This window comes from Miscanthus floridulus, chromosome 18, assembly GCF_019320115.1.
Source record: "Miscanthus floridulus cultivar M001 chromosome 18, ASM1932011v1, whole genome shotgun sequence".
Lineage (NCBI taxonomy): Eukaryota > Viridiplantae > Streptophyta > Magnoliopsida > Poales > Poaceae > Miscanthus > Miscanthus floridulus.
Window position 1 is genome coordinate 104095319 of NC_089597.1, and position 16290 is coordinate 104111608.

The 16290-nt window shown below is 43.9% G+C and overlaps 1 protein-coding gene across 1 annotated transcript; it reads right to left on the bottom strand.

The window, feature by feature from the left end:
• Positions 1-800: 800 nt before the first annotated feature.
• On the bottom strand, positions 801-13019 carry LOC136524306 (uncharacterized). The gene is made up of 2 exons (XM_066517725.1): positions 12141-13019; positions 801-941 (listed from the first exon to the last, which is right to left on the bottom strand). The coding sequence occupies exons 1-2, from the start codon at positions 13017-13019 to the stop codon at positions 801-803; spliced, it is 1020 nt and encodes a 339-aa protein (XP_066373822.1).
• Positions 13020-16290: the final 3271 nt, after the last annotated feature.

Below are 16290 nucleotides of genomic sequence, written 5' to 3' on the forward strand. Positions count from 1 at the left end.
TACTTCAAGCAGGCCCCAGAGATGGCCTACTACCACACCCTCCTTACTCAGGTGCTAGATGACTACTACACTGATCTGCATACCTCCATCAACTATCACTATGCAGAGTACCAGCACCCTTTGGAGGCAACTTTTTGGAAGGTAGAGCTGGTTGTCACCGCCTGTTCAGGTCAGAGACAAGCATGGAGAATTCATGAAGGGTCGCCCTACGGTGTTCACCCACGCCTCAGACCCCTTGGAGGCAGATGATTGGTTGTGTGCTGTGGAAAGGCAACTTAACATAGCACAATGCAATGATCTTGAGAAGGTGTTGTATGCTTCTGGTCAACTCCAGGGAGCAGCTCAGGATTGGTGGGAGTATTTTCACTATGGACGCCCCAACAATGCTCCTGTTATCACCTGGCAGGAATTCAAGGATAATTTTCGGTCATATCATATCCCCGATGGACTAGTGGAGCTGAAGCAGGAGGAATTCAGGTCCCTTAAGCACGGATCCATGTCTATGGCGGAGTATCGTGACAAGTTTGCTTAGCTGTCACGCTATGCTCCAAATGATGTAGCTGAGGATAGTGAGAAGCAACGCCGCTTCCTCAAGGGACTTTATGATGGCCTACAGCTCCAGCTTATGTCCAACACATGCCCTAACTTTCAGTCATTGGTGAACCGCGCTATTGTGATTGACAATAAGCGTAAGGAGATTGAAGCCAAGAAGAGAAGACTTCAAGGGCAAGCTTCTAGAAGCAACACCCACCCGCATGCCTATCCCCAATAGGGTTTTTAGTAGAGGAATCAAGGACCATCTAACTAGGGAAACCATGGTCAGTATCCTCAGCGTAACCAGTTCCAGCAACGTCCTCAGTACCAGCAACAGTTTGGTAATCAGCGTCCCCAGCAATAGACCGGTAATCCAGCATCACGCCAGGGAATGCCCAACAATGCTCCTATGAAGAGTGGTGCACCCAATAACCCCAACGCATGCTACCGCTATGGAGAAGTAGGTCACTATGCTCATCAGTGTCCAAAGAAGCAGAACCAGCAAGCTCCACAGAACCAAAATGGCAATCCGAAGTTCAATGCCCGACCACCTCACACTGCAAAAGTGAACTATGTGTCATCTAATGCAGCTCAGGAGACACATGAGGTCATGTTGGGTACGTTCAGTGTCAACTCTATCTTTGCTACAATACTTTTTGATTCAGGTGCTTCGCATTCATTTATTTTCCAAGCTTTTGTTAGAATGCATAGCATACCTTTATGTGCCATGAAAAATCACATACTAGTAAATTCACCGGGAGCTAGCATGCCAGCTTCTTATTGGAGTCCCTCAGCTAGCATTTCATTAAGAGGGGTAGACTTCAAAGTGAAACCTATTGTGTTGAGAACAGTGGGAATTGATCTTATTCTAGGTATGGATTGAATGAAACAACACCGGGCAGTGATTCAGTGTTAGGAGAGATCTATTGTTGTGACATCACCCAATGGAGATAGAATCTATATAGAAGTGGTAGTGCAAGCTCAGCCAACAACCACTATGAACCAGCTAGATGGTGATGCCAATAAACAAGATTATGTTGTGGAGGAGTTCTCGGATGTTTTCCCCGATGACTTGCCAGGTATGCCACCTGACTGTGACATTGAATTCATTATTGAATTATTACCTAGAACTACACCAATAGCTAAACGTCCATATAGAATGGGGTTAATGAATTAGAAGAGCTTAAGAAACAACTAAAAAAGTTGTAAGAAAAAGGTTTCATAAGACCTAGTTCTTCCCCATAGGGGGCACCTGTGATCTTTGTGGATAAGAAGAATGGTACCCAATGGATGTGTGTGGATTACCGTTCACTTAATGAGGTTACTATCAAGAATAAACACCCTTTGCCAAGGATTGATGATTTGTTTGATCAGTTGAGAGGTGCCTGTGTGTTCTCCAAGATTGATCTCCGCTCAGGTTACCATCAGCTAAAGATTCAAAACTTGGACATACCCAAGACAACATTCACTACATGGTATGGCTTGTATGAGTATACCGTTATGTCTTTTGGATTGACCAATACACCTGCATACTTTATGTATATGATGAATAAGGTGTTTATGGAGTTTCTTGATAAATTTGTGGTGGTATTCATTGATGACATACTGATATTCTCCAAGACTGAAGAAGAACATGCTGAACATATAAGGTTGGTCTTGCAAAAGCTTAGAGAACATAAGTTGTACGCTAAGCGGAGTAAGTGTGAGTTTTGGTTGAAGGTCTCTTTTCTGGGTCATGTTGTCTCCAATGGTGGAATAGCAGTGGATCCAGACAAAGTGCAAGATGTATTGAATTAGAAACCACCAACCAATGTAAGTGAGATTCATAGCTTTTTAGGATTGGCTGGATACTACAGGAGGTTCATTGAAGGTTTTTCTAAGCTTGCTAAGCCTATGATAGCTCTATTGGAAAAGAATGCTAAATTTGCATGGTCTGATAAATGTTAGACAAACTTTGATGAGCTAAAGAAGAGATTGACTATAGCTCTAGTGTTGATTTTGCCAGATTTAAGCAAGAACTTCTCTATATATTGTGATGCATCTCGTCTGGGCCTTGGATGTGTTCTTATGCAAGAAGGAAGAGTGGTGGCATATGCATCTAGACAATTGAGGAAGCATGAGTTGAACTACCTTACTCATGACTTGGAATTGGCAGTTGTGGTTCATGCTTTGAAAATCTGGAGACATTATCTAATTGGGCATAAGAGTGATATCTATACAGATCACAAGAGTTTGAAGTATATCTTTACCCAGTCAGATCTGAATCTAAGACAACGTCGTTGGTTATAATTGATCAAAGATTATGAGTTGGATGTGCATTATCATCCGGGAAAAGCAAATGTCATAGCTGATGCACTTAGCAGGAAGAGTTATGCCAATGGACTTTGGATGACATTTATGCCAGCAGAGTTGTGTGCTGAAATGGAGCATCTCAACTTGAGCTTTGTCACTAATGCAATGGAATTGGTGATAGAGCCTACCTTAGAGCAAGAGATACGCAAAGGTCAATTGGAGGATAAAAAACTTAAGGAGATAGCGAAGAATATAGTGCTTGGAAAGGCACCAGGATTCAGGATGGATGAGAATGGTACTCTTTGGTTTGGGAAAAGGATATGTGTACCTAAAGTGAAGGCTATCTATGATGCAGTTCTGCAAGAGGCACATGAGTCTGTTTATTCTATACATCCCAGAAGTATCAAGATGTATTTGGATCTCAAAGAGAAGTATTCGTGGTATGGTATGAAGAGAGATGTGGCAGAGTATGTGGCTTTGTGTGACACTTGTCAAAGGGTGAAAGCTGAGCATCAAAGACCTGTAGGGTTGCTACAACCAATGAAGATTCCTGAATGGAAATGGGAAGAAGTTGGTATGGATTTTATCGTAGGTTTGCCCTGCACTCAAAGAGGTTATGATTCAATATGGGTAATAGTGGATCGACTCACCAATGTTGCTCACTTTCTACCAGTCAAGACTACCTATACAGGTGCAAGGCTAGTAGAGTTGTACATGAAAAGGATAGTGTGCTTACATGATGTTCCCAAGAAAATTGTGTCTGATAGAGGCACTCAGTTTATGTCACAATTCTGGCAGAAAGTACATAGGTCCTTGGGGACAAAGTTGAATTTTAGTTCTACTTACCACCCACAAACTGATGGACAGACTGAAAGGATCAACTGGATTTTGGAAGATATGTTGAGAGCTTGTGCACTGCATTATGGTACTAGTTGGGACAAGAGTTTGCCATATGCTAAGTTCTTGTACAACAACAATTACCAAAAGAGTCTCAAGATGTCACCTTTTGAGGTGCTATATGGGCATAAATGTAGAACGCCTTTGTTCTGAAATCAGACTAGTGAAACTCAAGTGTTTGGACCTGATGTCCTTAGAGATGTAGAAGAACAAGTGAGAATGATTAGAGACAACTTGAGAGTGGCTCAGTCCTGACAGAAGAGTTACGCTAATACTCGCAGAAGAGAGCTGACTTTCAAAGTTGGAGATTATGTGTACTTGAAGGTGTCACCAATGAGAAGTGTGAAAAGATTCAATATAAAGGAAAAGTTGGCACCGAGGTATATTGGACCTTTCAAGATCCTAGAGAAACATGGAGAAGTAGCCTATCAGTTGGAACTGCTTGAGAGTTTGTCAGGTGTGCACGATGTGTTTCATGTTTCTCAATTAAAGAAGTGTTTGCGAGTACCAGAAGAGCAGATTCCTTTAGAAGAACTTGCTGTTAAGGAAGATCTCACATATGAAGAGTATCCGATAAAGATCTTACAGATGACAGAAAGAGTTACAAGGAGCCAAGTTATAAAAATGTGCAAGGTATAGTGGAATCGGTATACAGAGGATGAGGCTACTTGAGAAAGAGAAGAGGATTTGCGAAAGTCTTATCCACAACTGTTTGAGTAAGCAATCATCCGAATCTCGAGGACAAGATTCATCTTAAGGTGGGTAGAATTGTAACACCCTAAAATTTGCATTTTCTAAGTAGTTAAATTTGATTTAGTTATGCAATTATGTGTGCATTAAAATATAGGAAAATAATAATTTTTGTGAAATTAAAATCAATCATAAGGATAGATACATGTTGATGCACTCATGCTGCAGCATTTTATTTAATATGTTGAGTGGTTTTGATTTAAACTCAAAAAGATTCAAAAATCATTTGGAAATTTGATTTGGAAAAAGAAAAGGAAATTCTTTTCCCTCCCCCTTCCCTTCCTCATTTTTGGCCTGCTGGCCCATTTCCCCCGCCGGCCGGCTCGCCTCCCTTCCTTCCCCTTCTTCCCTTTCTCTTCCTGGGCCGGCCCACTCGAGCGATAAACCATCACGCCCTCCTCTCCTTCTCTATCGCTGAACGCCTAGGCCCACTTGTCGGCATCGTCTCCTATCTCCCGCATCGTGTGCGATCAAGCCGCAACCGCAACCGCCGCTGCCACGCCCGCCCTCGCGTCGTGGGAGTCTCCCTGCGCCCTAGCCTCTATAAAGGGGAGCTCAGACCCTATCGCCGCCTCCCTGCTGCCTCCCACACTCCACTCTCGCACTCGCCCGTGCGCGCGAAAGCCGCAACTGCCGCATAGAGAAGTGCCGGGATCCGTCGAGCTTGGAAACCGCCGTCCCCGAGCCGCCTTCGTCTTAGTTTTCATCCGTGGTGAGACCCCCTTGTTCCCCTTCTTCTCCCCGTGCCTTTAATTTCATGTTTCATGGCCTCTAGGGCCCATTTCACGTGCGCCTAGGACCTTCGAGTCGCCGACCATGGCGACCACCCTGCCGACCGTGTCCTCCGGCCACGTTCTCAGCCTAGGCGAGGTCACCTTCACCTCCTCTCTCCCCCGGCTCCCTCAGTTCATCGAACCATGGCCCGAAGGCTCTGTTTCCCGCTCGCTGGCGAGTTTTCTTGCTGCGGCCATGGCAGCGCCGCTGTGCCGGCACTGTTCCGGCCGTCGGTCTTCTCTCTCTCCCTCTCATCTCTTATTTGAGCCGTCCATCTTTGATCCAATGGCCCAGGATGGCCGATACCCCTTCGCGGGCCATTTTGCGAAAGAGACCCCCAAGTTTTGCCATATTGAACCCGCAGTCCTCGGCCGGTTTAAATATCCCAGATTTAATTTTATTTAAATTCAAAAATAGTTCATTCTATTTACAGAAATGCCACTGCATTGTTTTGCTTATAAAATCATCGTTTTAGCTCCGAATCGACCCGTTCAAATTTCGTTAGGTTCGTAATTAAGTTCTCTACATGTTAATACCACTATCAAACATGTTTGCAACATTTAAATTTTGAGGTTAGATTTAATTAAATAAATTGCTATAGGAAACCCCGTTTAATTCATAACTTTCGTGTTTTAGCTCCGTTTTTCGTGAACTTCGCGTCTATGTGATCGTAGAAAGACGTAGATTCTTTTTAATAACCTTTTTATCTTGTTTTTATGGCCTGGTTTACTGTTTTAATCCCATAATTATTTGCTTTGCATGAATGCCTTGTATGTTGCTTTGTTGGTCGAGTTCAGACGGTGAGGAGAACGTTGGAGACTAAGAGTTCTTTAACGACCAGCAGGAGCAGCCCGAGTTTGTTGAGCAAGGCAAGTATAGCATGGGATCTACCTTGATGTCCCATTCACCATTTATTAATTTCTTATTTGCATGTGTCTAATTTTGATACCCGTAAGGACATCCTAGTGATTGAGTATCATGTTTCCTTGTCTCCTATGGGTTATATGCATATGGGTAGTTTGCTAGCGCTTAATGTAATTGTACATGATCTACATAATGACTAATGGTTCTATAGAACGAAAAGATAAAATTTGCTTTTAAACAACTAAATTATAGGGCGAAGGAGCAAATGACTTTTGATCATGATGCTCTTGTCCCTCCATAAGGACTTATCTATCGGTAAAAGCTGGGACTGAGAGTGCAACCATGAGGGTCACATGGCTCTGACTTTAGCTCAGTAATAGGACCTTTTCTAGCTTGTTAGAGGTTACCTTTATGGCGCAAAAGGGGCTTGCCACGTTGGGTATAGGGCTGCCTCTGTTCCTATGTGTATAGCCACGATGGAGATATGCCATAGGAAAGGGGGTTCCTACATCTGCCTGCCGAGGAAACCTAGCGGCCCTAACTTGTTAGAGAAACCTATGAAATAGCTTCATAGTGTACCCCGCCCGCTCACCTTGGCAATGTTATGGGAGTAATTAACCCGTGCATATGGGAATCACGACTCACGATGAATGTGCACAACCTCTGCAGAGTGTTACAAACTGTTATAACAGCCGTGCTCACGGTCACGAGCGGCCTGAAAAACTCATAGAATAAATGGTTATTTATTATTGTTCATTTATGATGTTCTACGATGATAATATGATTCAATTGATTCTGATATCTGATCATGTGGGTTTAATTGGAGTTTAAGCATAACCTAATAATAGTTGATGATAAAATCTTGACTTACTAAAAGCGCTAACCGTAGTAAATCAGAGTCACCCTTTTTGAGCTTTCATAACCCCATGTTATCTTGTTAAGTACGGGAAGTACTTATGCTTATTTACTTTCAATATTTGGATAAAAATCCTGAATGGGTAATAGATGTCAACGAATATGAGGAGTTTCCAGAGGACTTTTAGGCTTGTGGTCAACCAGTTGACCATCCTATGTTGGAGCTACCACGAGAGAGCTACCTTTTTATTTTTGGCTGTGTTGTGTAAGACTATGATGGTATTAATCATGATGTAAGATACACCGTGATGATACTTTTTGTAATTTGTCAACTTATGTGTATGACTAATCCCTGGGCACACATGAGTTTTATGCATTTAATTTTATCTTTAAAATTGGGTGTGACAGAGCATGTTGGAAATCAGAGCTGGAATTACCAGTCTAGCAAATACAATTTGATAGGACAATTGCACAAATGGTAAGACAGAGTTGTTATGCCATGGTTGCTACTTGGTAAAATTACCATTTTCACCCCATCCATTAGTTTTCTGAAAATATAGATTAATGTTAAAATTGATGTAGCACATCAAAAGCTTTGAGTGATATAATTTTAGTTTATTCAGACAACCCTTAACTCGACAGGATGCATATTACCAAAAGAAAAATAGTATGTCAACTAACTAAAACTCTTGCGAAAAAACTAACTAAAACATTGTGCCTCAATATTCTCCAAGTCTCCTAGTAACAATCAAATGGCACATGAAATTCAACAATTCCCTCCATGAGATGCATAAAGTTACACTAGATTTATTCAAAATTGCACCTAATATATGGAGCAGCAGTAAATGTCGCACACGTCTTCCATGTAAATCCAGAAGTATGCATTCTGCAAGCACAAAATCATTTTCAGTTGTAAAACACCCACAAGAATATTGTAGTTCTTATTAATGAATCATACCACCAAGTTTTGTGCTCATATAAATATCCTAGCAACATAGTAGTAATTAAATAAGTGAATAACTCAAACAAATTGTATGGCCAATCAGAAAAGCACAATAAGTGAGACATTACATAATTCAAAAGCTCATAATACCAAGTCTTGATAAAAAACACAGCCAAGAGTAGGCTAGCAGGTCACACCTCACAATCACACTTGAGACTTTAATAATTTCCCAATTTTCTACTAAAAACTAAAATACTAATGCACAAATTCAGTAGAATCTGTGAAACAATTAGCTAGCTAATTGAATAATCATAAATCTGGTAAGATGATGGTAAACTATATGCACTCCACAGAAGTTAGAATCAGACATTTATGAGCCAACTAAACAAATTCAGAATGGCAAAATAACCTTCACTAAAAACTTTACTATATGCAAGTTATCCTGATAACAAATAATTAAATATATGTTGATGGGATGACCTACGTACCTTCCAAAAAAAGCACGTGGACCATAAAAAAATTGGTTATTTGCATCGGAACACGTGTGACTAGGAAAGCATCAATTATTATATGCAAATCTAGCAAGTTAAAGTAAGTTTTCTCGTCACAGACTCACAGATAATATGTAGATGCAAAAACCTCTTATCCTCCAACATGACATGAGCAAACAATAAATAATTAAATTATTTGCACACTACCCTAATTGAAATCTTGTCATGTGTGAACAGGAAAATTAGGGAACCATGCATAGAAACCTAATGTGTGCCTAGAAAAAGCACTATATTCAATCTCGATTTTGAGTTCTGTTGTTTAGGAGTATAATCCATGTGAAGAGCACCAGCCAAGCTGTGCTTGTGGGAAGAAGTAGCAGAAGGCAAGAGTCACAAATAGTCGATGCTAGAAGTCAGCAGCTGACGATATGTGACGTGCGGTTGTAAATAATAGTAATTTATATAGACCAAATTTGTCTACGATTTATGCATAAACTGAGTTGTAGGAACACTTGCATGCAGCAAATATCTAGCACATAATTGATATTTCCACAATATTTGTCTATATAAAATCTTAAAATACATTGATCTGCACATCGCTTGCTGCTCGACGGAGAAGGGACGACGGTGGGGAGGTGGAGGAGAGTGAGCCTCGCCCGCCAGGAGGTGGCAGGGATCACACTCCAGTGGGGTTAGGGTGGCGGCGGCGGGGCTGGGGTGAGGTGCGGCGGCGGCGGGGCTGGGAGTGTGGACGGGCGGTGCCGGCGGAGGGAAGGAAGGAGGAGACCGAGTGGAGGGGGCGGACCGGAGGCAGGGCGTGGCGATGAGGGCGGTGGTGAGGCGCAGCGCCAACGGGTGCAGGGTGGAGCCAGCAGTAGTGCAGGTGCGGGCGGACGGGGTATGGAAATTGGAACCGCAAAAAATTGTGTGGGTGGGGGAGCTGAGCTGCTGCGCTCGACCTTGTTGGTGGGCTGGGCCTGTGAGCCTCTGGCCGAATGGCGGGTCAGGCCTGTTTGACTATTGGCGAGTACTGAATAGCTATTTGGTACCTGAGTACCATATATATATATATATATACACACACACACGATAAGGCTATTCTGCAGCTGGCCACAGAATAACTTATTCTATAGCCACCTTGTTTTACGATAATATTTGTACCTATTTACGATAATGACAATACACATTTATGATACATGGGTTAATATAATTCAAGATGATACTTACCATAATATTTTAGTAAATCACTTATGAGAGAGTTACCATAATCTCGTAAATTAGTATATTAATTATTGTAACTCAAAGTGGCCACAGAATAACTTATTCTGCGGCCAGCTACAGAACAATACGTGTATATATATATATATATATATATATATATATATATCCGTATTGTTCTGTAGCTGAGTGTGTGTATATATACACACACTATACTATACCTTAAAAGTACATCGGCGTGCAATCATTTTGCTATTAGTGGATCAAAGTACGACTCAGATGTATTATTTTATCATCAAAGGTGATGTTGCTCCGAGACACAAAGAGCATCCTATTGTTTGTTAAATAAAAAATACTACTGATGTAGCCAAATATTTGGATAGAAGAAATTTCTGAAAAGACGTGTAGTATCAAAAGGGTTCGATGTAAAAGGGGTAATAACAAATACATTAATGCCATAAAATCAAACTCTGATCAATAGTTCAACCGAACAAGCATGTGTGAAATTTCCGTAGCATTTCATTTGTTTTCTTGATTTAACATGTTATTATCTTATTAGGAAAATTTGTCTTGGATATCTTTTTGTTACTTCTAGTTACTGTATTATTATTACTAGTACCGTATTCAGAAATTTAGGGCATGTTTGATTCCCTCCTCTAAACTTTAGAGCTCTTAAACCTTTAGGCCTTGTTTGGATGCGCATGTATTTATCTCAATCTACATGTGTTGAAGTGGATTGAAGTAGAATTGAACTAAATTATATTCCATTCCACTCAATGCGGATTGAGGTGGATACACATGCATCCAAACAATGCCTTAATGCATTTGAGCTCGGTTTTGAGATCCAAAGCTTTAATGCGTGGTCGTCTAAAGTTTAGAACTGACGTTAGATGAGTTGTTTGGTATTTTAATTCTAAAGTATAAAGTCTAAAGTTTATATGAGCGGATCCAAACATGTCCTTATTGAAGTTGAGTTTCGCCGTTGGTTGAACTTATGTACTTACTGATTTTTTAGTCACTTTGGTCCCTGAATAATCCGTTGAACTGATCTGATTATGCCCTGTTCGCTTGAAGTACTTATCAGTGTTTTTCTCTCAGAATAAAACAACATCAGCTGGCTTATCTACAGCAGAAACCATCAGCCAAACAGGAAACTAGGATTTACCGGTACTTGTCATTTTTTCGTATGAAATTTCTCAAAGGCAAATGTTGCAGGAATGGTATTACTGTCCAAATTAGTTGTTTGCTCCAAAATTGGATTCTATTCTACTCCTACTCCTACTGCTGAGGCACATGTGTCGCTCTCGGCATAGAGAATCCAACATCAACGTAGCGGTGGACCTCACACACGTTTTCCCCACCATCGGACATCCTAGCCGCTGCAAAACAACGCAGCAACTGCACCCTGGCCCCACGGAAACCGCGATGTGGACCCGACTCTTCAGGAAGCGTCGAACTGAAGGCAAGGAGCCTTGACCCATCTGCGCCCCTGTTAGTTTGGTTTATAATTTATATTTTTTCAGCAAATGAATGGTATTTTTTTTATAAATAAATCAGTCAACAGTATTTTCAGTTATGGCTTATCATGCAAGCGAATAGTACGATGGTGATCCGCAGCCTGCATGCAAAGCGCGGGCCCCAAGGGTGATCTGCGCGTGCGCATCTCGCCTGCTAGTGCCAGGACTCAGAGTAGTACACCGCCCGCAGTCGCCTCGTGTGGCGCCAGCGTCACGCTCGCCGCCGCGGACCCGACCCAGGTGTTCCCGCCGCCTTGAGGGCTCACTTGGCCAGTGACGCAAACAGTAACAAGAGGCGGCCGTGCGCCATGACGTGGGTCCAGGTGGACGCCACCCCGGGTGGCGCCGGCCTCGCTGCCCGTCCCTGTCGTGCTCTAGCTAGCCTCTTGGTGGTCTGCGACGGGCACACGACGGATTGACCATGTTGAACCCGGGCTCTCGCCTTGCGTGTTTCTTTTTGGTTTTTATATAAAACTAGGTTGCGTGCCTCTGCGTTGCTATGAGATAACTAACAATTTATACTAAAAACACACGGATCGTACGATAAGATAACAATACTATTAAATTAAATACCAACGTTAAAGTGACATTTAATCCAAAAAGCAAAGTTTATGAATTTAACATAGTCACGGAGTGCGCGGCCTCGCAGGCTCATAAACTATAGAGCTTCCAGAGATTGGGTCGAATCCAACCTAGAGCCTCGGAACCCTGCATCTTTTCCTGTACGGGCTTCACTTCGGATGCACCGGTAGCAATATGAACGATCTCCAGTCGATGGACCAAGTCGTATGGATCCCCATACAATGGCTTAGACATATATATTTTGTTCTCCTTGTACTTGGATACACTTGTTCCACTGAAGCTTTCATTGAAATGGTTAGATACGAACAATGTTTGATCACTGATGTCCCTCACCCTGGACCACTCCGGCGTACGGTCATGGAGGTTGCACTTGTAGATCGCGCTGCTATAGATGAAGCTCTGTGTCTCGTGGAACATGCTCACCATGGCACCCACAATGTGCAGCTCACCGTTTGATTCTAGGTAGCTGCAGTGGCAGAGCCCCGCAGGTGGCGACAACGATAGCAGCAGCGTCGCGGTTGGAGTAGCGCCGGCGGCGTTGCTGCTGCAGACAGAGATTTCTTCAGTGCAGTCGATCGCCAAGAACTTGTCTTGGTAGTAGACGATGGACCCTATGGAGAACTCCAGTTTGGTGTCGAGCAGCGTCCATACGCTATCGACTCCAACCCGACAGAACGCGACCTCCGTGGAGCACCCAAGCATGGCCATGGCCACGCACTCGCGGCTAGCAGCGTCAGGCAGCTCCGAGAGCATGATCTCACGGAAGAACACGTCCCTCATGTCTTCTAGCTTGATGGATCTGCATACGGCATCCGCGTCCCCGTAGCCATTGGTGGGATAGAGGACCCACCGGCCATGGACCCTAGACACGCGTTCTGATGAGGACGCCGCCGCGACGTGTTCGCCTGCTGGCGGGAGCTTAACGCGGGGGGCACGGGCATCGACGAATGGATTCAACAGCGTCACGGATGCCGCCTCGTCCATGAGCGCCAGCCATCCACACGAGGAGCCGCACGCCACCTTGCCACGCACGTCGGGCAACGTCTTGGACAAGACCTTCTTCTCCAAGACGTAGTAGAAGCTGACGCGGTCCGAGTCGAGGTCGAACGGGAGCAGCAAGAGCGGCCCGAAGGTCGCGAACAGGACGACGGCGTGCCATGGGGAGCAAGCGGATCGGAAGGACGCCGCGTCGTGGCCTGACGCGAGACGCTGCCCGATGGAGTCGAGGAGTTCCTCTGGCAGGCCGGATCTCCAGTTAGGGAGAGGTAGGGACCTTCTCTTGGGATTGGGAGGCTGAGCCATGGAAGACAGATGACATCAACTATGGTTCACGCAAGAAACAGCAAGCGAGGGCGATGGAACACGTGAGCGTGAAACCAAATGAAAGGAGGGAAAAGCTGTCCCTTTTGCAAATGCAAAGAGGGGAAGTAATTAAATATAGGCAGATTTGACAAGATTCTCAGAAATGCAAGATGTTCCTTTTGTCTTAATTCTTTGCTGGTTGCCATGTATGCTGGTGCATGCAAACATGCAATGTGTATATGGATAGCACAATAATTTTCTACTTCCTATTTTGCCATGATTTCTCTATCACATGACAGGCAATATTCAATCAAGAAGAATGGCACGATCAATCAGTAATTAAGATTAACCTATAATCAATGTGCAATCGGTTTCATGGCAAAGGAATAACAATTTTGAAGAAGAAATTTAAATATCATTTGACATATTTTGTTGGACATATATAGCTATGGGGAGAAGCCTTAAAACTAAGCAACTGATTTTCCGGTTTGTCGTGGCCATGGAAATGAGTATAAATGGTATAGAGAGTAATATGCATAGGGCCCCAAAGAGATATGTATAGTAGAAAAGCTAGAAAATTTGCATCAAGAACATGTAGGTAGAGAAAATGGCAAACTAAGTAAATCATAAAGAGGTGACAATGTCTGAGCTGCAGTGAGTAATGTCTGAGCTGTAGTGAGTTATGGAGCAAACATTGTGTAAAACAGCGTATCTAGTTTTGTTCAAAGGAAGCAGTGAGATGAAGCCTGTCATCACACTGAAGCCTGAATATGAACTGGAGAAAGCATTGAGGAATTTAACACATTGTTAAAATAGAAGGTTGGGCACATAGAAATATAGCTGTCAAATATTTAGGCTGTGCAGAGTAAGCAAAAGTAATTTTTATTTGAGGTCAGGTTAACATTTAGTATCGTGTAATTGCAAAGTTAGAAGTAACTTTTAATACATGGTGTGCATTATGTACATAAATTTATATGCGACAAAAGGATGGGGGTATGAACATTATGTATCATAACCGTGATTAGTAAATGGAAAAACACAAGACGGAAGGACGCACAATATTACATTCTTAATTAAAACATCAGGAATCCTTACCATCCCAAAATGCCTTATTAGACCTCTCAATGGATCCATGCAGTGGAGCATACTGCCATATATATTATCGAATAGATAAGCAACAGGATTTCCTAAATTAATTTGGTAACCTAGAAAATAAAAGATGTGGCATGGGGAGGTGATCTTGCGGCGACCTTGCAGCGATCGATGATGTAGCCACAGGTGCATCCACTGGTAGGCAGACGGTGGATGATCCATTGCTGTTGCTTCTCCACTACACGACGAGGAAGAAGTAGGGGCGGCTCGATCGTGCAGGGGCTTGAGGAATGGGGCGCGCGACAATCGTCTTCGTGCAGTGACCAGTGATGCGCTTGAGTCCTACCAAGAAGACACGTTCGATCGTGCAGCGACGAGCGACGATGGTCTTCCGTGTTTGTAGCGCATGCAAATCAGGGTCAAGAATTTCATATTTATGGCACGAGGGCGGTATGATCGAGCATGAGACGTGGGTGATCGCTTTCCTTGTTTGAGGTAATTAGGGTAAAGACTTTCCGTGTTTGTAGCGCATGCAAATCAGGGTCAAGACTTTCCGTATTTGTAGCGCATGCAAATCAGGGTCAAGAGTTTCCGTATTTTCTTCGCACCAAAGGACGCAACATGCGGGAGATGTCGTGGGATCGCAGGCGTGGGCAGACGGATGAACCAAAACAAATGTCATACTAAAAAATGTCCACACTTTATTCTTTTTAGTTGTAGGAGACTCTCTTCCCATTTTTTCACGTCGAGGCTCGAGCAGTCGCGCTTGCTCGAGACCCAGCCGCGATGAGTTGCTGGTGGCGTTCTCTCTTGTCGGCGCAGGCTCAGGTCAGGTGCCATGCATGACAGATTCTCTCGGCCTCAGCTACCTCCGGCGGACGATGGCGACGGCGGCGCTGTGTGCCGACAGAGCCAGTCCTCGGTGGTATCGTCGTCATGGAGCTGTGGGTCCTTAATTAGAATAAATAGTTGAGGTGTTTCGATCGACGTGGGCATTGCTAGCGGGCTGACATGTGGAATCAAGTGATAGCAAGACATCACTAGCGAAGCCAGCAAAATATATTGGTGATATAAGATGATCTCTAAAAGTCTTTCTAAAATCTACTACTCCTGTCTACTGAGTCTCGTTTAGAGAGTCATTAAGTAAAAACCATTTTCTATATTTTTTTATCCTATTATAGTTTTGCCTATATCTTGTACGTACTCTAAAGAGCCGTTCCCGTTCGCCATCTTTGACTAGTTCAAAAATCGGAATTTAATAAAAGTCTATATTTGGATATCTAATTAAATGGTTGTTGGATAGTTTTTTCTTCACCAAAATCTCTACTCCTATAAATTGGAAAGGATTTATAGGTCTATTTAGTTGATCTAAAAGAAACAACAAGATATATTCATTTTGTAAGGAATATATATTCTACCTGCACACAAGTGTCTGACATGTAATTATCGGTTACTTACGGACCAATTCTTCAAGCAAAACAATTGGTTTATTTGCCAATTGACGATAGGGAGCATTTCTTCAAGGCTGATCAATGGCGTTGACCTAGCGATAAAAGTTTTCCTCTCCATGGCCAGTGCTGTAAAACTGGTCTACTACTAGTATGTTTCTTCTGTGGACCGTGGATATTTAAAAACAAGAGAACAGCAGGAGCCGGCGCGGCCTCACGATGGCCACATCCATGAATCGAACGAGGGCCGTTGGATTTGGAGATCAATGGTCCTGTTGTTTCCTTCCATGTCGTATATATACAGGCTTCAACCCTAGCTTCCCATCCGCATCTGCACCCGCCTCTCCTCCCTTTCCCTCCTCACTTAGCGGCGGCGGCTAGGGCGGGCACTGATGAGGGAGGCCCGAGCCCAGGCAAGGGCGGCCAAGTGTGGCGGCGCAAGGCCCCCCCCACCCCCGGAGCGAGCGGCAATGCAAGAGGCCCAAGCACGGCCGCCCCGGCGTGAGTAGCATCGCGAGGGGCTCAACACGAGCCGCCGTGCCGAGGGTGTCCTGCTCGGCGTCCTCAGTGAGGGTGCCCTCCGGTAGGGTGGCCCCCGACGCGGTAGCCCGCCGCGGGCGGGTTCCGGCACGGTGGCCCAACCATTGCCCCGGCTGCTTCTCGTGCTGCGTTTGCTCCGACGGATACTTGGCCGGATCCATGGCATGCGTGGTCGGATCCATCGTCAAGGT

Coding starts and splice junctions, on each gene's coding strand:
- LOC136524306 (XM_066517725.1), bottom strand. CDS start 13,019: ATGGCTCAGCCTCCCAATCCCAAGAGAAGGTCCCTACCTCTCCCTAAC. Junction 942..12,140: donor TGCACATTGTGGGTGCCATG/GTGAGCATGTTC, acceptor CACTCTTCATAG/GAGCATTGTTGGGCATTCCC.